The 25,280-nt window shown below is 38.6% G+C and overlaps 1 protein-coding gene across 4 annotated transcripts in view; it reads right to left on the minus strand.

Moving 5' to 3' along the window:
• Positions 1 to 9,577: 9,577 nt before the first annotated feature.
• LOC121673366 (sodium leak channel non-selective protein-like) overlaps positions 9,578 to 25,280 on the minus strand; it is an 85,679-nt gene continuing 69,976 nt past the window's right edge. For all 4 annotated transcript variants that reach the window (XM_042046624.1, XM_042046623.1, XM_042046625.1 and 1 more), the window contains 4 exons: positions 13,814 to 13,956; positions 13,591 to 13,695; positions 10,825 to 10,911; positions 9,578 to 9,714 (listed from right to left, as the gene is read on the minus strand). In XM_042046624.1, the coding sequence (XP_041902558.1) occupies positions 9,634 to 9,714; positions 10,825 to 10,911; positions 13,591 to 13,695; positions 13,814 to 13,956 (416 nt within the window). In that variant the 3' untranslated portion in view covers positions 9,578 to 9,633. The remainder of the gene's footprint in view (positions 9,715 to 10,824; positions 10,912 to 13,590; positions 13,696 to 13,813; positions 13,957 to 25,280) is intronic.

A 25,280-nucleotide genomic window follows, 5' to 3' on the forward strand; every position in this document is an offset into this window, starting at 1 on the left:
CCGAACCTGGTGGGGGGAGGGGTGGTTGTGCCTTCTCTCAGAGGATATATATTTCTAAATTTGGCCAAACCGGAACACCAGCTCTCTAAAGCGAGGAGTGATGGAGGAAAGAATAACTTGATTTATGTGTGGTGTGTTAACAAAAAACCCTCCCTAACACATGCTTTGGAAGACACTTAGAATCATAGAATATCTTGAGTTGGAAGGGACCCATAAGGATCATCAAGTAAACTACTTCCAGCTAAAACCACTTCCCATGGGCCAGCTAGATCTGTTGGGTTTTGCTATATATAATGGTGCTTACTCCCAGAGACCAGGGCAGTGTTTCACCCTGTCAGACCTTGCTAGCTGAGGTAGAACATTGCAATGGTGCGTCGAGCAATGCACGTCTGGTTTTATGTCTGAGCAAACAATAATTCAGACAGAGATACCCTATAGGCTCTGTGCAGAGCCTTTGTAACTCATTTGTCTCACACAAACGTGTGGTGGTTGCACCAAACTGCTCAATTAGGTAAAACAAATGAGGAGGTTGACCATGTCTTTATTTCTGTGACAGCTGATCTGCAAAGAAGTTTTACAAAGGAGTTCCAGAATCCCACCTGGTGAGTAGTGTGCCTTGGTATGTGTAACCTGCTGGATAGGTGAGTGATGCTGGGCTTGCCAAGATACCCCTCTTGTCTATCCTGGGAGCCCACCTGCCTATCCTTGGGTGCATGGCATTCAGCAGAGCAGAACTAACATGCATGGACAGATACGGGATCTGCAAGGGACTCTTGCATACAGCAGCACAGTAGCTAAAAGTAAATAAGACTAAACCATGACAAGTGGGCAAGAAAAATGGGCACTAATATGGTATTTTTAAGAGCTTTGACTCAGTCACCTAAGTTTTCCTTAATTTTACAGAAGTGGCTGGAAGTTGCAAAATGAAAAATTAGTATGGTTCCTGATTATAACTAGTAAATCCATCCTAATGTGGGCCAAAGAAGCTTTTATTTTGATACAATGGTTTTGTATTTATTGCATTTTTCTTTTGAGTGTTCCCAAAGGTGCTTTGTGGTCTTTTGTTACTTGTTCTCACTGTTCCCTATGACTGGCATTGATTTAAAATATTGATTTTCTTTTCTTACTGAAAAATAATCTTTGTGTTTTCCATTTCAACATGAACCATTTGGTATGAATGCATGCTGAGGCTCCCATGTTGCCAGATTATTTTGCTGTTGTTGATATTACTTTAACACATTGTAGTGTGTTAGAACTTCCTGCCTACCATGAGTTACTCCTACAAGCCCAGTAGGAAGCTCTCAGTTCACAAATAAAGAAAAACTGAGGACCAGTTTTCAGAAGAAAAGCCTTTAAAAATTCTTTGAGCCTGCATTTACCCTTTAAATGCACAGTGTTTCTTATTTTTCTTTTCCTATTCATTTTAGAGGTTGCTAATGATTTTGTCACTCCTTTCTTCTTTTTGTCTTCCTGTCTGCAAAGACTTGTAAAGTACACATACTCATTTAAAGCTGAGAGAGATTCAACTTGTGTCTTCTGTGAAACCGTGATTGGTATTACTAACACAAAGTAATGACATCTTCAGCTTTTGCAATACATAGTTTTGTAATGAACAGAAAAATTATGAAGTTTCCCACTGTGGCTCCTGTAGGAACAATAAGCCAGACAGCAATTCCCTGTTCATGTTAATAGTTTGGGCAAAAATGAAATGCAGAGCTGAAGATAGAATGATATTCGGAAAAAGCTTGAGGATACTGTGTCTGATGGGTCAGCATGAACAGAAGCAGTCTCTTACAAACTGTATGTGGACTTGTACTCTGATAGTAAAATCTTCAACAGATTAAAGATACTATATTCACTTTTAATCATATGTGCCTCACCTAGGAAAGAAACAAAAGGTCACAAAGCTATGATCCGAGCAAGTGACATAATTATTATTATTACAGCACTTTTAAATATATGATTAGTGTCAGAAATTTAAGCATATTTTTTGCATCAAAAAAAGGTTCATGCTACGCATTATCTCAATTTGTTAGAGTTCTGTAATTTTAGAGAAACTTGAAGGAGACAAAAAAGATGAAAAGCAATATCCAAAGGCATAAAAAAAAATAGAGATTGGAGGAGACATGGCCAGAGAAGATGGAATTGAGTGTTTCAGCAGTTTCATGAGGGATATATTGAATAAGAGAGAGAGACATGAAACGAAACAGTACTTAGGGATTTTCATTGCAGGAATAACAGAAGAGAACATAAGTGGGTTTTCTCTTCTTCTCTTTCATGGGAAGTAATTATTGGTGAACAAGAAAAGTTGGTAGTCTATTTATATACTAATTTGCCCTTTAGCGTAACTTAAGAATCAACAGCAAAAGGTGTGCCTACTCTGCCCTATTCCCTTCTTATCTACAGTGGCTTTCATTAAATTATATACATGTACTCCTTCCAATTAACTGGGATCATCTCTTACAGTGGAAGAAAAAATCTTCTCTTTCAGTTTGCTAAAATTAAGTTTTGATTTGAATGAGTTTATTATTTGACTACATTATATGAGTTTACTCAGAAAAAGATTAAGTGATTCCAAATCCTAAACTTCTGAGGCTGCAATTAAATAAAAACCCATCCTTTTTTTTTATGCCCTGTTCTCATTTAGAAAATCTAGAAATTGCATTAGTTAACAGATGCTTGGACACTTTAGTGATGCACTTAGCATTGAAACAGTACTGAAAACTAACCATATTAGTTTTACTGAGGAGATTCGGGAGCAGAGTATGCAAAGTGTAATGTAAAAGCAAACTTAGTTTTGGTGAGATAAAAACAGTTAAAAAATGAGGAGGAATAGAAGGCTCTGCAGAGAAACTAAACATGTTGGCAACAGAAGAACATACACAATATAGTCCAGCCCTATCCTACCTTGCTATCCTCAGTTGTACATGGGAAGATAGTACATACTGGGCATTATGAAAAAAAAAATCAAGAGACTTCCATTATTTTCAAATTGTACATGGAGTATGGGAAGAAATGGTGAAAGTGGGGTGAATAGTGTAAAGGGATAGAAACTCCAATATCTGGATTACTCTCAGAAACTGGTTGGGGATTCACAAATGAGCTGTCACGAAATGTGTGCTCAGTTTCAGCGTTACGCTACTTCAGATGAGGAAGGTAAAGCTGTTAACCATCCTCTGCTGTTTGCTTGCCCCTTTTTTCAGAGGCCTTGACCATAGTAGTAGCTGCAACTGAAGAAGCAGTGAGTTTACTCCTGGGACACCTCAGTTTCCTGTCTTGTCTGATAATATAAACTGGTGTCCACTTCAGTTTATGTTAATAAAACAAGTTATGAATTCAGATGGCTGAAATGATTGCAGTTCATTCACCCAGAGGAAGAAGGGGACAGAACAAATAAAATGTAAATGTAAGTGGTAAGAATCACTATCCTTTTCTGTTATGAATTAAAAAGATAATCTCATAACACTGAAGAACCAAACATATTTTGCCCATATACATTTTTTTAGCATACTTTAATTCACCATTTTTTATTGAAAGAGACCAGAAAAACAGTAAGCCTCTCAAACATCTTGCAGCCCCTCTGCTGAACCTGAGCCAGTTTGTCAGTATTCAGTATATATTCAATATATCTACAATATATATTGTACCAGGGGCCCAAAACCAGACACAGTATCTGGATTCGGGCTTAGTGGTGCTGAGTAACAGGAGATCATTCCTTCCACACAATGATCCAGGATCCTGTCGACCTCCTCCGTTGCCAGGGAAGGCCGCCGGCTCCTGTTCAGCATGCTGTCTACAGACACTTCCAGGGCCTTTTCAGCAGAGCCCAGCCCCAGCTTATGTTGCTACAGCTGGTTCCTCCTGAAGTGCAGCTTGTGAATTTAAGCTAATGTCCCTGCTGGTCCTTTCCCCAGACCTGCTTACTTCCCCCTGAATAGCAGCTCTGCCCTTAACTATTTCCTTCCCAATCCTGCAGTATGGACAAACATGCTCACAGATATTAATCTACCATTTTAAGATGTAAATTTGTGAAGGATTCTTAAATTTTAAATAGATTTGAGGCTTGTCACTTGGTACATGCAAAGTAAAGAGCAACCAGAGGTCAGATGGTATTTTTCTATCCCATTTCAAGTAGGCTCATTCTTACAGAGAGGGGGGTTTTGCATTACTCCAAGCCGGGAGGAGAGAGAATGAGACTATCAGAACCTGCCCTTCAGTACTTCAGATTCCCTGTCGCAAAAAAAATGTCAACATGAAACATTCAGGACACAGACAGACAGACTGCTGCATGAGGAAGAGTCTGAACACAGTCCTGCACTTACATGAGCACAAAAACCAAAAAAGTTATGCATTATTTTCCCCATAAAATTATTACCTAATATACCTAGATGCCAGCTCTCCAAAGGTAGTACTACATCCTCATAAAATCAATGAATCACAGAATAGTTAGGGTTAGAAGGGACCTCTGGACATCATCCAGTCCAACCTCCCTGCCAAGTCAGGGTCACCTAGAACAGTGATACAGAAATGTGTTCCTTGGGTTTTGAATGTCTCCAGGAGTCTCCATGACCTCCCTGGAAGACTGTAAAAAATATGTTTCGCAAGTTACCTGTTTTGTCTGTGACTTTAGTTCTCAGTCAGGAATGTTACATGACCTATAGTAGTGGTCCTGTGGATTTAAATTTTAAATGGGTTTTAATGCCTTTTAAGAGAAAAGAGGATGAGTCTGCTGGGGATGCAACACACACTTTAAACAAATACTTAAAAAAATGTACTGTCAGAATCGGATGTAGGGCAGAGCTCTGGGGCCATATCCCACAGCAGTCCAGTGTAGCCATTAAGAGTCTGCAACATCAACATGTTTAAGAAAGGCTTAAGGTTTTATTAAACAAAAAAATACATTCTCTGCTGAATTTAGTGTTATGCTCTTTATCTTCATTTTTCCATGTACTACACAGTTGCCTCCTGAGACAGTATTACACTTGTTTTGTAGCTCATCAGGATACATACTCTGAAACAACTGAAGAATTAAAGGACACAGTCTTTAGCTGAGTTCTTTCACTCCCAAAGTACATATTAATAATATGTACTTTCTGCCAGAGTTAGGTTTCAAAGTTAATATCCTGCCAAAATAGGTGTCAGCTTACACCTCTCATAGCCATCTCTTTTGTTTTGCAGATATTCTTTGCATATATTGCCTGGAAGAAGGTAAGAAGAGATCTCAAGTTTGCTGAGAATACAGCAAATCTGCCTGCCAAAAATCAAGTTCATTAAGCTTTGTCAGCAAGCCTTTGTTTTTTAATCAGAAATTGTTTGGGTTTTTTTCCCCAAATAAAATCGGGGTCATTCCCTAAGATCCAAATATACTGAATTATCTACTTGTAGGAACTCCTAACAAAGAGAAACGGAATACTGTTCATGGCATAGATGATACCTTAAACACACAACTTAAGATCAGCAGTGGCATTTGCAAATTCTCATTTACAATTTCTCTTAGAAATTGTGTGTTCTTATTTTCTTTCATTAAGCAAGAAATATTTGTTTCCTAATCAGCAATCTCACCAGAATTTTTATGCGAAAAGCTTAAAGGCAAGCAGTTACTCATCCTAGTTAATACAGTAGAGGAGAGAAAGGTGATGGTAGTCAACCACAGCCTCTACATATGGCTGTAGATACTGTATTTAAGATGTAGAAGGCTCCCTACATAACATCCTTTGTCCACCCACTGGGGATATATTCACACTGTGAGTTTGTCTCATCCTGTTTTGTTCCCAAATCCTAATCCCTGAGTGTGCCACAACACCTCCCTAACTTTCAGCATCTTCTGGTAGGGAGCTCACAAGAATGGAGGAAGCCAGGTTGAAAGAACATACTAGGTTACAGTCTACATCTATTCTGCCCATCTGAGGTGAAGTGTAGAACAGTTTTATTCCATGCACCAAAGCCAGTGCTCCAATACTGCCTCCAAGAGCCTTATATCTTCCCCATGCATCATAAAACCCATGTACACTGGGATCAGGTCATCATGCTACTAAAATCACTGCCCCACGAGCACTTTGAACTAACAAGAGCAGTGAGCTCCTGAGACAGGGAGGCTGAACAAAATGTACAAGTTGGGCCTCCAGCAAACACTGTGTAGCATGGCCAGTGCCCATCCACCCAGAAAGGTACATGGCCAGGAACAGCATGAATAAAACCACACTGCACTGCCAAAAGTGCATGCAGACTGCACTGCTGACCTGCTACTGCCCTCTGAGAGAGGAAGACAGGCACATCATGCTGCCTTTTCAGAAATGCTGAAGTCTGGAAATATCAATCTGTGAGGAAGTATTGTAAAAGGCTCCAAGCTCACAAGTCTCTGATTACAAATCCACAGTCACATTTCAGAAAAACGGACGAGACCAAATGGTAACGGCAAGAGAAGCTGCAAATGGAAATACAGCCCAGAATCCTTTCAGTTCTGTAGCTCAGTAAACCAGGAAGACATCACAGGCAAAACACACCACATCACTGCAATTCTCAGCAATTTGAGATAGTTCACAGCACACAGATTCACTTGTGTCGCGGGTTCGGTTTGTAACCGGGCGGAAACACCAATTTAGTGTAGTGGTTTGGTCCAAAATACTCATGAAATTACAGCTGCGTCAGCATCTGCCTATCTCAGCGCAGGTGCTTTTGCTCACGAATTGAACACTCCACCCCCCATATCTTCATGAAATTACAACAGGATACTCTGATATATCATAGCTTCACAACAGAATTTCAGCTTTAAGCATCTCCTCTCTCTCTTCCCTCAGGTTTTCAGCTCTTCACAGCAATAAAAGGGTTACTCTCACCTCGGCCTTGCAGCTTTACAGCTGGAATGTTGAATTTTTTCTTATCGCAGTGGAGAGGGGGGAGAGCCGAGCCGCTCCGGCTGCCCACGGCAAGGCAGTGGGGGGGGTTCCACGGCTGGAACAGGTCCATGGCTTCAGGATGGCCGTGGCCCGGCCCGGCCTGGCCCAAGCAGGGCCTGGCCGGGCCCACTGGGCCCTGCTCGGGCCCTGCAGCCACCTGTCCCAGCGCCGGAAACGAGAGAGAGCTTGGAGGGGGAGTTTGCCTATTCTTAAATGTGGATCACAGAGGTGATCACAACTTTAAGTGGCTTAGAGAAGTGTCCATATTCAAACTGGCCAGCTGATAGGTTCTATCAGTTCCCAGAGGAAACTGTAAGCACCCCTTAGCAAGGACGTCCCTTCCGGAACTATGCTTGCTAACCTATGACAACTTGGTTCCCTGCTCTTCCTTAGGTGATAAGATTGCATTCAGGAAACAAGGGAATGCCTTTGGTTGGCTTTAATTTCACTAGTTCTATTTTAGTGGAAGATTTTGTACAGTTTATATAAACAAGTTAAAGCAGACTTTATTTCATGGAACAGGAGTTCCAGAGGTCATCTTTTCCAAGCCCCCTGCTCAAGCAAGGGACACTGAGAGCCAGTTTCCCAGGACAGCTACTAAATATTTCCAAAGATGGAAATTCCACCACTTCCCTGGGCAACCTTGCCTGCACTCAGTCACCCTCAGAGTAAAAAGCTGTTTCCTGTCCAGAGAGCATCTCCCATTGTTTCATGCTGTGCCCATTGCTTCTGGTCCTGTCTGTGAAAGAGGATGTTAATACTTTTGCAAGGAACCAAGGAGATGGAAGTTAGTTTATGTATTTCATTCTAGTGTCTAACTAAGTGGGAAGCACAGGACAATCTCTGCAAAAGCTCTGGTTCCTGTCAGGGAAATAAAAAGTATGATCTACAGGAATTGCAGAGATGTCTCCAGTGCAATCAGCGACTCATGGTTGCAGTGCTTGGCACTAGACAGGTCTTTAATCTCAAATGTGTGAAATACTTCCTCCAGTTAACTTGACAAGCATTTTTCTACCAGAATTTAGCCTTCAAACCCACAAATCTCAGCAGCACAAGTCTTTAAAACCAGGCAGTAGATAGGGCCTGTTGCTTCTATTTAAAACTTTGCTGAGCTGTTCTTCAAATTTTTGCTACATCTATTTAGTTTACCTCCACAGCATTATCAGCTATTATTGTTATTTGCCTCTTCTTGCAAGGATGGAAAAACTGGAAAGATGGCAGAGCTGCAGAGCCCCAGGCAGGGAGGCATGAGATGTCTAAGGTGATGTAAAAAGACTGGTTTGGTCATTGATTCTCATTTCTCTCTTTTTTCTGTACCAACTGGAAGTTTCCTACAAGGGACAAAGGTATATCTGCCTTGCACCTTCTCCCTACTCCATCATGGGCCTGTGGGCATCTGGAAGCTCAGCGCAAAGGGATGTCAACAGCCCCCTTCATCTCCAGACCCCATTACTTTTCTACAGGCAGCTGGAAGCCTATCACAGTCATGGGCAAAGGCACCACTGTTACACCACCATATCTGTACCACACACCACCTCTGAACCCCACTAGGTTCCCACAGGTAGCTGAAGCCTATCCAGGGCCATGGAGAAATGCATCTCCACACCACCTACAAGCTCTGTATTTCACACCTCTGCACCCCATCATTGTCTTACAAGTAGTTAGACTGCATCTTTAAACAACAGTGTATACATGTATGTGACATGCAGACATATAAAAATAAACATAAATAAAGTGCATCCATGAAAAAATCTGAGAACTGCACAGAGGAACCGGGGTGGTTGGAAGCCACCAGCGCTGAGTATTTTAGGGGTTATAAGGAGCAAGCTGCACAGGTTAGCAGACCAGCCACCTCTCTGATATTGGCCCAATACCAAACAAGAAACAAAAATAATTATATAACTGATTTTTATAGTCATTTCCACATGTCTTTTAAAACAAACTCGATTGAAATTTTTGTACTCATGCTTTATAGTTCACTGTTGCTGAAGGAGGCACTTCTCACATTCCCAGACTGCTCCCACTAATGTTCTGGTCCCTTTCTTGTGTCAGAAAAAACATTTAGGCAGCTGCAGGGAGTCTGATCAATAACAAATCCACTCCTTTCCCCCTGACAACCTTGATTCCATTCCCTGAACAACTGCATAAATACTGTGCCAGCTCAGGCATGTAGTGAGGGGGAAGCATAGCAATGAGGAAGGGTAAGACTATCTTCTTTCTGCAATTCTTGCATTATAATCTGATGCAGAACAAAAAACATCCATTTCTCAGAACATTTTAAAACCATTAGACCACCCTAATATGTGTAGACCAGCAGTTAAAAAACTAGAAGAAGTACTACATCACACAGAATACTTATATTTATGAATGCAGAGGTATCTAATGCATGGAAGTTCCAAATTATAGAAAGCAAGTCTTACTGCTCAACTCTTATTTCTGATATTTGAAAGTTAGAGTGTGCACAACACACTTAAAACATAGAACAGCAATCCTCTTTACTGCCTCCATGATGACAACACCAACATCAATACAGCTTATTCGTTGATAGAGACAGTAATGCCATGAAGGATAAAGTTCCTAATAGGAATTAGGACATGGAGTTCATATAGTTAATTGAATACTGGACTAATGCACTCCTAACAGAGTTCATGTAGTTTAATGTCTTAAAACGGACACTAAAGCACTGTTTCAAAACTTCTTTTATTTCACAAAAGGATGAAGAACAAGAAGAAAACTGCTATCTGAGTGGCAAATATAAAAAGTTGAATGCATGAGGTTTATGTCTACTGGAACACAATTCACTGTGTTCACATGATTCCTAAAAGGGGAAAAAATGCAATATTACAAAGGCAGACCATGGAACTCAGATGGTATCTTAATTTTCATCTGAAGTTGTTTTCACTGTGAGTTCAGTTACACTTTATCCACATACCTGAGACCGTTACTTGAGAACACCACAAATGATGTTCCTGTTGCTGTCAAAATCAAGAATTAAATTTGGGAAGATGAATTATCTGTTCAGACATATGCTATAATCAAATATATGGCAGTGGTTTGGCAAAGCAGAGATATTTGAGAATGAACAGCTTGTGGAGGGGATTGAAGGTGCTTGCCAGCTTAGGGTTCAGCAATGTACATGCTGCCAACAAGAACGTGTATTTTAGCTTACACATTAAACCAAACATAACCAAAAACTGCCAGCAAATGCTATAGTTGATTTGGCTTTCCATTCTGAATTTAGTTTGTTTATCGAGAAATGACATTATTTAACTTACAAATAAAAATCTGAGCTGCTGTACAGTGTTCTGTACTAAAAATGGATTTATAAAAAAATTACTTATCTTAGTCTGGATTTATTTAAACAATGAGGACAGAGTTTTACAAATTAACTTATATCAAAGTAAGAATATAAAATCTGTAAGTTTCAAACACTGTATGGCTTGCTGTCTACATGCTTCTTCTCCATTTTTCTGTGAGCCTATTTTCACAAGGGAACAAGAGAAATTAGGTACTTCTGTGTTTATTATGATTATTCATGCTTCTTGGCATATTTGATTGTATTTTGCAGTTAATAAACAAGCATTTATGCTGTGAATATCCTAGGAACAGAATATGTTCGTATATAAATTCTGAGAGATAAAACATGATTAATTATTTTATATTATATTTCAAAATCTTAAATCTCTCTCTCATAAGCACACAAAACAGAGCCTAGAAGGAATGATTTTTCTAATCTTCTCCCTTTGGGAGTGGTACATTTTCTTTTGTTGATCTGTGATTTTCAAGAACAAGTCTACACTGCAGAAAGCAATGCATTTAAAAAAATATGACTAGAACTGTTGTAGCTATTTCTCAGCACAGTTTCCTTATGGCAACATTTGAGTGATGCTGGTTACACACACTGATTTATTAAAAAGCAATGTCATACCTGTAGACATGCAGGAGCTCTGCCTTGGGGTTTATTCACATCAACAGCCACAAGCTGCCAACCTCCAGCAGCATCTTCATGAAACATCTTGAAAGGGAAGACTGTTGTCAGAATGTTTTATGTGGCAATAAATACAAGTGATATGTAATACATTCCCCTTAAGGACCAGCATACATTTTCGTGATAGCTAGTTTAAAATAAGAGAGGAATGACTCTTTCTGCTACAGGAAAAAAAAAGTAACATGCTTTTTCCACCATTAATTGTCTGAATTTTACTCAGATAACATAGAACACAATATATCTCTATTAGTCCTAATATAGAAACCAATTCAATTAATCTCTGACCAGCATCATTAGATGGTGGTACCTGCTCAGAAAAATTTCGTTACTAAGGTAAGCTTATCCTAAGGAAACACAAATACATTGTGACCACAAAAATAAGTTTCATGGTGAGTTTGGCGATCGCAGAGAACCTCATCTTTTTACTGGCAAAATTATTTTACTGCAAGTACGACTTCATTTTTGTTGCACTGATGCATATCAAGAGTAGCTGTATAGTCCTTATGTTATTGTTTCACAGAGCTTATAATTCCTGTAAATAGTTGAGTATTTCCAGGCTCTAATGATGTCAGTGGAAAAGGCTCTCTTGACCACATTTTATCAATAGCCTCTGGAAGAGTAGATGTAGGCATTCTGTTTTATTGGGTTTTTTTCTCAGAAATTAGGACACAAAATGATGCAGACTGCTGGACATAAGGAACTGTGAGAAACCATGCCTCAAAGTGATTAATGCTGTCCTTGAAAATGTCCTTGAAAGAAAATGAATGGCTCCAGCATTTTGAGTTGCCACCTGCATGTACTATGTAATGAAGTGTGGCAAAGTTCCCACTTCACTCCCACCTTTTCCTTGACACCCAGCACTCAAACGAGTCACCTCAAGAACACAGCCACAGGAGCGTGGTTGAAGCTTAAAAGTCATCCTGAGAGAAGTGCTCATTAGACTGGGGACAGTGTCACCCAAATATGGTTGTAATTCTTCCAAGTCTTTATTTAGCATCTCTGCAGCAGGACGAGTTGCCAACTAAGATCAGCACAGTTACTCCTCTTTTTACCATGCTTTAAAGTGCAGCGCTGAAGTGCTTTACAAGAACCTCCTTTTATAGTTTTCTGGAGACTCCTTCTTAGACTTCAACTGCAAGGACACTCATTTTCTTTTCTACAGGAATAAGTTCAGGAAACAGCTCAATAATGTATGAAGTGGACAAATGAAGGCAGGTATCTCCAGGCTACTTCATGCACAAAACAAGCAAGGGTTTTAACTTTTGTCTGGTGCTTTAAACAAGAAATCCTGCAAGATATTTGCTGCCCTTCTTAATACAGAAAAAGATGAGTTGTTTTTGCAGTTTGGTAACCTGGACTCTCTTGATGACCCAGTATGTCAGTGACTCGAGGAACAAAGCAGTCATTCGAACCATTTGCTTGTCTGCAGCCAGTACACTATTTTAAATTTGTGTGATGCAGATTATATGCAACATGTTCATGTTCTTTGGCATGATGACATTATTTTGGATATTTTAAATTTCTTAATGTTGGCTGCTTCTTGTGTTTTCCTACATTGAACTCTCTGTTCCATCTTCTAGTTCAGAGTATGCTGGATAAGCCTATATGCTCAGGATTTGTCCTACGAACATTAAGTTCCCCAGGCTAAGCATATGTCATGTAGAAACGTCTTTTTTATAGATTTTAAATTGATATCACAAAGTCTGCTTTGACAAAGACCTATATAGAGCAGAAATTATCGCCACAAAGTCTATTTGCGGCAAAAGATGTAGCAGCCGGCAGAAAAGGACTAGATTAACATATTGATTTCAGGAATATCGAGAAGAATATAAAAACTATTAAATAATTAATTTTGAAAACTTAAATCCTCTGGCTTAGGAAAAGAAATAATCTCCAGCTACACGGTCAGAAAAAATTTCCTCGTGGGTATGTTTCTCATATCTGTCTTTCTAAGAGCTTTTTGCAGGCAGTTGGTACTAGCTCTTCACAGAGATGGCAAACCGCACTAGCCTGGAAAAGCCTGGTCCTCTGCCCATTTGGGCACATAAACTGATGGTTAAAATAATGAGTGAGAGAATTTAAATCTCAACCCAGTAGCTCTTCTTTTTTATACTGGGTTGTTTCCCTCTACCCAGCCCACCCATGGCTTCTTCTTATTCGTTATTTCTATTCAGGATCTCACTTTCTGTGATTGCCCCAGCTGTAAGCATGGCTCTTTCCTTGCCCCAAGAACTCATTTCTCTTTGGTCTCAACACACCCTTCTCAGTTCCTGGACCAGCTTCCCCAAACACTTCAGCTACCCTCTGACCTCTCTTCTTCCAGCTACAACTTTGGGATTTCAGCTCTTATTTCTTAGCACAGAAAGTGGTATCCAATAGCAACCCTGACTTCAAACCCACCAATGACATGATAAAAAAGCATTATCATACTTTGTTAAAAAGAATACAAACACAGTAATAACATACCTAGCCATATAGAGAACCATATTAACAGTCTTCTCTATTATTCCTTTCTAAGGAAGACTAGTTAGATAATGAAACAAAGAATTTATTTTTTCATGAAAATTCATATGTAGTGTTTAGAATATAGGTAGTAACATGCAAAGTCAAATGTATCACATATGACAGGAATTTTTTGCTTATTATTAATTCATAAACTAAACCAAATCAAATCCCCAAAGAATCTCAGCATCTCAAGTGCTTCACCTGGGTGGTGGCAGTTGAAGTAGTACTGCTTCTGGACCCCCACATCTGCTGGAACTGCACTCTAATTTCCGCAAATGTTTCAATGATGACTGCAATAAAAACATTCTGGAAAAAGAACAAGAAAGAATGGCTGACACAAAGCTCAGCAAGCAGAAAAGAGAAGAAATTACTTCTAATATGATCTATGTTTCAGGCCAATTTAAAAAGACATATTTTTCAGTACCTTAACAAGCCAGGCCAGAAAGAAAATTAAGGTGATGAAATAGAAATATGAACGCCATCGGGGAAAACTGTCGATTGCTCGGTACATAAGGAACACCCAGCCTTCCTGAGAAGCAGCTTCATAAACAGTAAATATACTTGTGCCTGTCAGAGGAAAAAATGAAAATGTTTGGCATTAAACCTCCCTGAAAGTTTTCAGTATCAGCAAACAACAAACTTTTATCTATCTCATTTTTGTTTTTTCTAAAGGGTGTCAGCTCTCCATTCCTCCTTCAAAGAGAAGTTTTTCAGGTGCATTTCCACATTTCTTCCTTTTGCAATTGAATATGAATTGGTTTTGTATCAAACCAGACTGATTCCCTTCCCTCCCTGGACACACATGTATAATCTCTTAGAAGGGTTCACTGGCAGTCTGCAAGTGTCTCCAAAGGCAGAATTTGTCCCATTATTTGCATTCAGCAGCATCCCTGAGAAAAGGCAGATTTAACAAGGATTAACATTCAGTAGGTTAAAGAAATCACTATTAATATCAGTAATATTGAGCAAGCAGCAATACACCAAGAAGGTGCTTGACACTAGCAAGCACAGGTAAGCATCTACAGCAAGCTACTGAGCCATTTTGAAATTCAGAAAGAAGCTGCATTAACATACATATGTTGCCATAAAGAAGCATTTTTAAGTTGAACTTGCTATATCACTGGGGAGTGGGGGGAGAGAAGATGAAAGGAAAGTTATGAAAGACCTTTTTGTGCAGAAAATACTCTCAAATAAAAGCTATAAAGCTACTAATTTTAAACGTAAAGTCCAAACTCAACCTAATGTCTGAGTGATAATATGCTTTTGCTAGCTTGCCCTTCCTCCTTATCTCTGCAATGAAAGCTTCAAAATATAGACCAGTTATGGCTTCTAAGTCATTCTTGTTTAAAGAAATTTTTTGTTCCAAGAAGAAACACAATTAAACTGTGAAATTAAACCGTGAAATCTCACAAACTGCTGTGAAATCACAGAATTGTCCTACAGCCACCCGCTAGTTCTGCTCCACAACTGTGTTTCATGGAACGTCTTCGATAAAAGAGAGGGAGCATGACAAGCACTGCCCTTAGCAAAACACAGCAGCTGCTAGCAACATAAAGACAGAAAGCTGACAATCTGATTCTTTTCACAGAGACGAAGTGGTTCTGAGCAGAAATTCTGGAGTCCAGGAGTTTCCCAAAAAATCACACCAGCCTAAAAGGAACTCTGCACTGTTATTTTCCTGTTGAATTTGCAACATCTATATCCTTTTGTCTGCTAACAGGGATGGGATGAACCTGGAGCCAGAGTGTCCCTTTTGCAGATAGATCTTCACTTATGAGAGGAGATAGGGATGAATGGCATTTTTTCTGTATAACACCTATACCTTTGATAGGTAGGTGTCAAATGGTTAAGATGGGCATGGTGGGTAGGCAAAACTGTTAATCATTTCTGTTAGTTTTTCTAGTAATTGGATTCCTTTCTTTTTACTGCATACGGTTGTCAGGACTAAGAGAAAGAAATGAAAAGGAAAGGAAAGGAAAAGCATTCAAGCATAGAAAGCAAAACCCTTTCTATTTCTTCAGAAGAAAAAGTGGTCTCTACAATACTGAAATATTCATCAGTGATTACTTCATGGGTATTTTACATTTCAAAAATTCAAAAAGTAATGGTTCAATTGTCTAATAATATACTGTTGCTGAACTGATTAAATTATTGAACAAAACAGTGCTGTTGAGGACAGGCAGAGATTAAGAAAAAAAAAGGAATCTATTAAAAGTTGCTGGCTAGGAAACTGTCATTAGTCATTACCAATGGGAAAGTCACAGTGAAGATTAGTAAAATAGAGGGGATGTCATGCAAAGTATTTATAACACATCACTGGGCCATCTGCCACAGTAAAGCAATACTGTGAATGGACAAAAATGCACAACCCAATTAAAATGAGTTTGCCTGTGACACTAAAGTAAAAATGTCTCTATAGTGTATAACTGGTAGAGTTATTTTTAAGGCTATTAGAAAGCAATCCCTCTTAAGAATATACATTCTTGCTTAACATATGTGACTAGAAAGTAATAAAACTTTCACTACTGATGCCAGGAACCATGTTGTTAACTATCTCTGGAAATCTTCTTTCAACTGGATACAGAATAAGGGATGCAACACCATGAGATGTTTTGCCTTCAAAAAGAAGAAAAATTCTTAGTTAACATCTGCCTTACTGCATGTTTTTGCTCTTCTGTTTTTTCTGATTATTTCTTTAATATCTGACTACCTCTTCCTAAAGCCAATGCGTAAGTTATTTAAAGACTCTCCTCTCACAGCAACATACTATGTTTTTCTTACCATGTTCAAAGCCATATGGAGGGTGAGAAAATATCAAAATTTTAAGTGATGGTGGGATACATCCCAAAAAACCAGACACTGGAATGCTGCCATAAATGAAACTTAACATATGCCCCTCAGATCAAATGGCAAATTTCTCGTTTTCCACAGATGTCTGTATTCTATCAGTGACACAGTGTCTTTTTCTACTAGTTAAAAAGGCTTAAGTAATGACAGCTTAGTGCTAAGAGTCTCACGGTTAGGGCATATGAGAACATAGATCCCTCTGCAGCAGAAATATGGGTGTCACAGAATGCGGACTTGAAAACCTGCACAGCCTGGCTACTCAATATGCAACAGGCCCTGCTACTTCAGAATGCAGTCACCTCTTGTCAATGTCCTGAACATTAAGATCATGATTTATGCAACATAACTGCAGGCATCAGCGAGACTTTTCAGTCATGAAGTAGCTTTCAATCATGAAGAGAGTTAAACACATGGCTGTTATGACATTGCTTATCAGCTTAGGCATGCTGGCATGGGCAACATGCTGAATTTGAGATATAAAAATATTGACCAAATATTTATGGTAATTTTCCTACTTATTTCAGTAGATGGTTAGACCTTGATGGCATTAAATATTAATTTGGGAGGAACTTCCTGATGACAAAAGAGGTAAAATAAAGTAACATGCTTTGAAGTTTTTGTGTTTTGTTTGAATTTGTCTTATAAATTCCACATTTTGATGTTATGATAAAAGAATTCCTTTAAACACAATGATAGTAAAACAAAGAAGGAAAACACTTCTCAATTAAAACTAAATAAATCAACATCATAATCTGTACCAATCTCAAAAGACTACTTTTATCCAAACAAGAAACACTTCTACCTTTGGAAATGTTTTACAGCTGTACATGGTCATTATCAAAGAGAAAAGAAAAAAACAGTTCAGAAAATGAAAGATTTAGTGAAATACTAGGAAAGAGTTTGAATCTTGCTCAATTTATGTGACATTTTTACTTGTTCCATACTGTATAGAAGAAAAGACAGCAATGAGAGACGAACTGTATCCTTACTGATATTGTATGTTTAGTATATGGGGATTCAGCACCAGAGTGCAGGGGGCTTATTTCTTCTTCAATACATGTGCCTTTCAGATCTAGAAGATGGGAACATTAGCCTGAAGGGGTTTGGAGAAAATAATTTCTTTAACACCTAAATCATAATAATAAAAGAAAATTCTAATGGTATCCATGTCTAAACAGGAAGCAAGGTAGCCTGGCTCTTCCATGCTCTACAGATAAATAGATTACCAGGGAAAAGAAAATGATTAAAAGAGCCAGAGGACATAGGTGATGACTTTTCTTAGGGGAGTAAAGAAACACATCCTGGCAAAACCCTGTCTTTTAAATAACTAATGAATATAGAAGGTATATGTATTTTTTAAGAAAAGGACTCAAAGTTAACAGAAAAATAATATTACTATGCAGGGATGGTCTTCAACATTCTGTATTTTATATTTATACATATTTTTAAAATACATAGGATTTTCTGCTTGTTTCTGTGACCCTGACACCATCATGCTCTGTGACCATCTCCTTCTATAATCAGTTCCTTCTGCAAATGGACATCATGAAAAAGAGAGTGCACTGAATAATGCTGTAGTTTTATAATAGAAGAATTAAGGGAGCAGAGCTAAAAGGTCACATGGAAAATTCACTGAGACTGGAAACAGAACCCTTTCCTCCTAACTCGATGATGCATTCTTGCTTCTTGATTCAAAATCCTGTATTATTTGAGGAAGAGAGTGTATGGTGCTGAGGAGGTGTCTTTCATTAATTAATACCTTTGTGCTATGTGTAGCTATTCCAATTGAGAAGTAAAACCTGAAAATAGCCTTAGATATGCATTAACACTAGAAATTTCTGCATGTGTACCTATATACATACCTATATTGACTACCTTGGCTTACCATGTTAGGATTTTCTCAGTTTTCTGGTGACTGCTGTGAAGCTGCTAAGAAAGGAAATCTACAAGAGGGCCACTTCATGTAAAAAAAAACAAAAAAACCAAACCAACAAAAAACCGAACAAACCAAAGTTTGCTTTTTTAATTTCTTGTTTTTCTTTTTAATCAGGAATTATTCAGGCAAGTAAAAATCCATGCGTTGTTATTAAAAGCTTAAACTACTACCCATTGCCACGCAAGGTATGCACCAGATGTCGGGCAGTGACACGCTCCTTTCCCTTACTTTACAGCAGCCGCTAGATGGGGGTCGTGCACCTCGGGCACATCTGGAACATCAGGCGGCGGCGGAGAGCCCACCCCGCAGAGCGCAGACTGTGTCAACCTCTCGGTGCGCCGGCAAAAGGATTGATTCCTCTATTTGCCAGCAAAATTAAGTCGCCTTCTGGCAGGTGCTGCTTTCTAGTTTCACTCTGCTGTGCTGCACACTGAAAGGCAGCCTTCCTTAACACGGTTCTATGACTGATTGTCCGTAAAGCAATATCCTCTTCCTCAGCTATGGAAATGTTATCATGCCTGTTTCTGTCCCCGCCTACCTTCACTCATAAATCACAAAGCTGAACGTTTCTGCAGGGCATGGATAGTTCATTGACCAGTCACCTTTTAATTTATCTTATCTTTCAGTATTAAGATACTTGTAAAATATTGCATGCAGTCAGGTTTTCCAGGTGCTTTATACTATTGTTTCAGTGAAACTGGAAAGGACTAAAAATTGTCCAGAAATGCAAGGACAAAGCTGTTAACACCTCTGGGAAGCAACTGGCAGAGAGGACTGAAATTGACTAAAAGATCAAATCTTGAATGTCTTCATGGGGTTTCTTGCTTGTCCCTGAGTGAACAATCTATTTTACTTTCCTAAACCAACTGTCACCAGCCAGTTTGCCAGCCAGCAGAAATTAGGAAGAAAAGAAAAAAAACAAAACCATGCCAATTCTCTGCTCATCTGTTGAAACCTCAAGCCCCAGTGCCATTTTCCTGTTACTGAGCCGTTGAAAAACTGATTTACAACAGCAGAAAAAACCCACTGCCAGTCTGAACACAGTCTTTTAATCCTTGCTAAGCATAGTGACTTAAAATATACAGTAGTGATGTGGCACTGATTCTTCATTTTGAAAATCTATTTGCTTTTGAGAAGATGAAGCTTTTATGTATGAGAAAAGAGTATAAACAGAGACCGTACAGATAAAAGAACCAATATGGAGATAAAGAAACATTGCAAATACAAGTTCTCTGATCAATGCAATCTGATCTACAGACTTAGTAATGAAAAGACACGAAGTCAGTAAACTGCCAAAAAAAAAAAAAAGAAAATGGACTTCTCTGCCCTGTTTGCAAGTATTTTAGAAATGCGTTCAATATTCAGAAGAGTCAGCTTACCAACAGGAATGTAGGAATGCTGGCCACATGTATGGACTGCACAGGGTAAATAGGAGCGTGCTTTGGGTAAGTCCATGATTAGTTGTACCATTAATGTCTTACATGTGATAGTGCTTAAGCTCCCTGATGTAATATTTTACGCTTTGAAAAGAGAAACCTGCTTTACATTTTTGAACAAGTCCAAGGCGTAAATAAAGACCAGCATTCTTCAAAATGACTTTACTTGTGCTTTGTTTATGGACATTTAGCCAGACTAGCATTTATATCTGCTTTTCTTTAATAATTTTTTATTACAATAGCCATAGATTCACAAATAACTTAGCAAAGAGGGATCCAAAATGTCAGCAGACCTCATAAGCTGACTTTATATGCAGAAATACTGTCTGCTTTTTCCTTTTGGCAATTACACAACTGTAAGGCTAATATACTGTCTGTCTGACAATCACTTTTGTGAGTGTGGGGAGGCAACTTTACAAAATTTAGTGGCAGCTGGAGACAATCAAGTAAATGCTGAGCTGTGAGATACATGGCTTCCTGGAAGCTCTGCAGCACAGTCAAGTCTGTCACCTCTCCTTCGCTTTAGAGAGTATTTTTAAGGACACAACTTTTCTTGGATCTCTGGGGTCTCATCCTCAACAGAACAGGCAGAGCTTCAGGCTGAAGCCTAGAAATAGGACACTGCCATAGCTGTGCTTTTCCTTATCAAATGGTAATAATACTCTTCAGATCTAGAAACCAAGAATACAGAAACCCCTAGACCTTGGCTTTAAGAGTGACAAACACTGAAGATGGGCCAGTCACCACCTCAGTCTTTCCAATGAAATCCCTCTGATTGAAAGTGCAGTCATAGTGGAGTCAACGAGAGATTTACATTACATTATTTACATTATATTACTACATTACCTTACAATTTACATTATAGTAGATGCTATGACAAAACTGTATAACAAAAAAAGTTCAGTGGAGGAATCTCTATAATTTAGTAACTTATGCCTTTGAAAATGAACCATCTTTTTATAGGACTGTTACTTTTTCTTTTAAAATCCATTACATATGTAGAAGTGTTTAAAACTATACAGTAAAAGTAGCAGCCCAGAAATCAAAATTTAGAAATTCCCCAAAATTGTTACATCTAAAATTTAATGAGCACTTTAAGGGTTATCATATTAAAGAGAAAAGTTCAAGGCAGAAGTTTTAGTACAGATATGTATTTGGATTGTCATTCAGCCAAGTGCTAGGAATGACTATTAAAAACAAGGTAGTGATGGATTACTTTGTTAGAAAACAAAGTATGCAAATCTTCCTTGATATAAAGCATGCAAATTCAGCACTGACTTTTATACACTGTTAATCAAAACTATTCACTTCTTGCATTAGCTTTCCCAATAGTCACAGACAGAGCAATCTAATTCATTTTAAGTACAGTCATGGAACAGCAAAGCTGCTTCATCCTAAAGCTGTATTTCAGTTTCATTTGGCTCCTCTGGGCATCACCTGTGAATTGTAGGCACTTCTCCGAGGATGTACTTGCTCTCTTAAAATGAAGAGATCAGCCCCTTTCTCTTGAATGGATAACAGGTTCAAAAGCAATTGCATGAGATTTTACCAAAATCAGTGGTAAAACTGCTGTCATCTTAAATTAGATGCTTTCAAAAATTCCCCCCAAAAAATCCTAATTTGATTTGCTTCAGCTATAGTGCATATCAGAACAAGATTTTATTCTTTTATAAAAGTTTCACCAAAGGGCAACAGTAGAAAATCCCAACTAACAAGACCTGCTGAGTATTCAGTGAACAGAAATAAGGCAGCAACAGCACTTAGATCAATGCATTTCTGTAAGAAAAAAGAACAGACAGTAAAGCTCTAATGTCAAGTAGACATTATAAAAACCAATACATGTTAGAAATCTCATTAGCCTCCACATATCTGAATAACAGGAACAAATATACAGCATCAAATGCATCATAAGAGACTAATTGAACTGAAGAGACAATAACTTCCCTTCCAAAATAAAAGAAAGGAGCTCTGTGATTGACTGCTACAAGAAAACCCAAATGACACTCACTCAACGACTTGTTTAGTTATTAGTAAGTACTCCCTGGTGCCTTTTACATGCCACTAGAAGGAAAATAATTCACCTACTTTGTTGATGTGAGGGAGTGGTTTGCCCACTATCCTAATATATGCAGTTAGTGAGAGCATGGAGACACAGAGAAGTGGTTTAGTGAGCTGATGGCTCACTGAACCCCACAGCACCTTTATGAGATAAGCATATTGTCCTGCTTCAGAGACGGCTGTATTAAGTTAGGGACTCTGAGACTCTCCTCAAGCAGCAACACAATAAATGTCTAAGATGAGGCTATCTTAAAGATTTCTGATTTTAAAAGAGCTGGGTGTCAAAAGAGAAAGAGCCTGATATTTTTTAAAATAAAAATCCCATACATGGATGTCAGCAAAAAACCAAACAACTTCTTTTCCTTTCTTTCAGAAAACAAAATACTGAATTGAAAAGAAAACCAATTCTTGTAACATCTGACTTGTTTTATTCTTGACTGTCTTAAAGAAAGTATTTGCATGACCAGAGATCTACTGATTATCAAAAGAATTCTTGGAAGATGCACTAATAGACTAACGCAGCTGGCAGGTTTATTAGGAGATTAAAATCAAAATCTTTGGCAAGAAAAGCTGTATAAACTGCCAGGTTTTTCTTGGGAGAGAGTATTTCCAAAGTTTTAATACACTCTCTTTTAAACGTTGTTTTCAATATTATCTCCTTTTGCAGAAGTGCTTTCTGATCTTTATGCACTACTGAAAATAGTCCCACATACCCATAACAGAAATTTCTGGGACTTCTCACTGTCAAATCAATGATTTTTTTTTTTTTTCACAGATAGGCCTTTTTCTTGTTTTTTCAGCATCAAGTTTACCTGCAAAGATGTTTATTCTTTGAGTAGGTGTGTGTCAACTCTGTGCTTTGACTCAAAGCTGCATTAATTTCTTATAGACCAATGATATTTAGCATAGTTTTTCTTCAAAGCTTTTTGCTTAAGTGGAAAATGCGGCATTTTGTACTAAGACACATGAACACGTGATTTGAAAAAAAGGACTGTGTATGAAAAAAGACATTTTGGCATTGCTCAGTGAAGCAGTTTCACAAGAAATACAAATAAGACCTACTCCTAGCAATTTTTTATCAAAGGATGAGCTAAAGAGACCTCATTTTCCATATGAAAATAATTTTCAGTGGGTGAAATAAAAACAGAGCTTTTAGATCTGAAGGTGCAAACAAGTGCTATGCATAAATTCAGGGTTGATTTTCTGCATGCCATTTACTTCACCGTGACTACCTCTTTGTCTACTCTTCAATTAGAAAAAAAACCAACCTTGGAAGTCTATCCCCTCTCTTCACTGAAGTCAAAGGCACCTCTAAAAGCATACATAAGGATAGTTACTGCTGGACCTTATAAACACGTTGTTATCCTCAGTAATGTGTCTGCTAGTCCTACCATGGCTTGGGTAGAAATTTTGTGTTGCTACACTACGGCCCCATATTTTTCATAACATGAAACAAATCCTGATCCTAGCTTGTAAGCTCTGCCAATACATTTCTGTAATATTTTGGAGAGGAAAATTACGTTCACAATTTTTAAAACTCACTGCCCAAAGTCAGGCATGTGAGCTGATGTTGAGATAGCTGGATATACTCGGATTCTTTGAAATGCTGAAGGAAACAAATTCAAAATTTTTAACCCTGGCCTAAATGCTAGTGCTTGAAGCAAAAGAAGAATTTATCATTCCTTTAGCAGAAACAGAGTTAAATTTATGGCTCTGAGATTCTACCATTTAAGTCCCCACAAAACATAAAAGATGCTGGGAAAATGGTATATTTGATCTACATGGTGTTTTCAAAACACTTATTAAATTGCCTGCCACATAAAAAATAAAACCAGAGATTAATACTATGACATGCAGTCGCAAGAACAAAGCACAGCTGTTTCCAGACCCATTAATTCTACAATCTCTCAGAGATGGGTTTCCTAAATGAAGACAAATGCAACAGGAGAACTTCAAAGAAATATCTGCTTCCAAAAGGGACTGTCAGGCAGATCCGTGGTACCCTGGTACTGAAACCCTTTGCAGTTACTTTCCTAAAAAGCTTGCAAAAGTACCAAGTAAATCCTGTTAGTAGTATTCCTGAGCTCAGGTCAGAGATAACTGTAACAGCGGAGAAACAACTGCTAGCAGACAATAGCAAGCACTGGAATAACCAAGAGTTTGTCTCCTTGGAGTTTGTTTAAGAACACATCAGCTAAGCACCTATAAGAAATAAGATAGGCACAGGTGACTCAATCCTGGAGTGGCCTGGCAATGAGCTTGACCTTTGGATAGATATCTTTTTTAGGTTCATACTAATTTTCTCCAATTTTACAGCATTTAAGAGTTCTCTAGACCCAGTGTAGCATCTTATCTTTACTAGTTATTAAAAGAAAAAAACTTATTAACATGGATAAAGTAATCTGTATTTGTTTAGGCTGCACAACACCACAAAGAAATGAAGATCAAAGTCCAAAAAGCCCCTTGCACTAGGGTTTAGCCTGGAAAGTGTTGTAGGAGTGGTGGTGCAGAGCCAAGTTCCACTTCTTCTGAACTGGTTAAACCATAATTTTTCAGCAAATAAAACTTTTTTTTTTTCTCCATAAAGAAAGCATTTATGAGTCATAGGTTGTGGTTCTAACTTCTGTAAAGTAAGAGATGTCAACAAACACTGGGAATAAATAAAATGTCACTCAGGACACGGTTTGATGATAAATTAACTCTGGAAGGTTCTGACTACTGTGTGACAAGCACCAAAACCATATGACACGAAGCACTGATTTGCTATAAACTGACTCTGCCCCTTAAAAACACCCTTTTATTGAGAGCTTCATTTTGTAATGAAAGGTTGAACACTTCAAGTGGCACTGTCCATCTGCACCCCAACTTGCACCAGAGCAGGTCTGCTCTTCTACCTCCAGCATAAAGTTGTCCCAAAGGCATTAAGCTGGTATAATTTCAGCATTCTGTGCCACCCTCAGTGACACTGACAGTAACACATTCATGTGCCCTGCCTCATCCTGAGCAATTGCTACTTGGGTCTCATCACGTGTCAAACCACAGCCTAGGGCTACTGCAAAGTAGCTCTCCTGTGGGCACTTATGGAGTGAAACACCTTAGCTCCTGTTCCCTGATCTTATCTTTGTACGGGTGTGCCTGGACCAAGTGTGGCTCCCTCCAACCCCAACACACACCTTCAGTACTATTCCAAATAGGCTCACATCCTCAGCATCTTCCACAGGCTGACATTCCCACATACCATGCATTCCTTCTACACTGGGTTACAAAATCACATCCCTGGTGGGCTGCGACAGCAGGAATGTGACACAATGCTCACAGGAACTTTGGACTGAAAAGTCTCCTATTTTTGAGTTATGTTTTAGGGTCACAGTGGTGACTCACGGGGTCAGTGGAAATCAAAACCAACTCCAGTACATACGGATATCAACCATTCAGCTATAGAATGGACCAGGCTTGAGCACTGTAAACACCTGTCAGTCTATATCACATTGTTTGCAGACCAAAGACCAATGCCAAGTAGATGATATTATTAGTGGAAATCCTGCCCCTGACACAGTTCCACAGTTCATGTTTCCACAGTACATGGCTCAGCAGCACTACGCATCCAAAAAATA

The sequence above is a fragment of the Corvus kubaryi genome, unplaced genomic scaffold, assembly GCF_017639235.1.
Source record: "Corvus kubaryi isolate FWS band 111438036 unplaced genomic scaffold, C.kubaryi_AGA036_p1.0 65366, whole genome shotgun sequence".
NCBI lineage: Eukaryota > Metazoa > Chordata > Aves > Passeriformes > Corvidae > Corvus > Corvus kubaryi.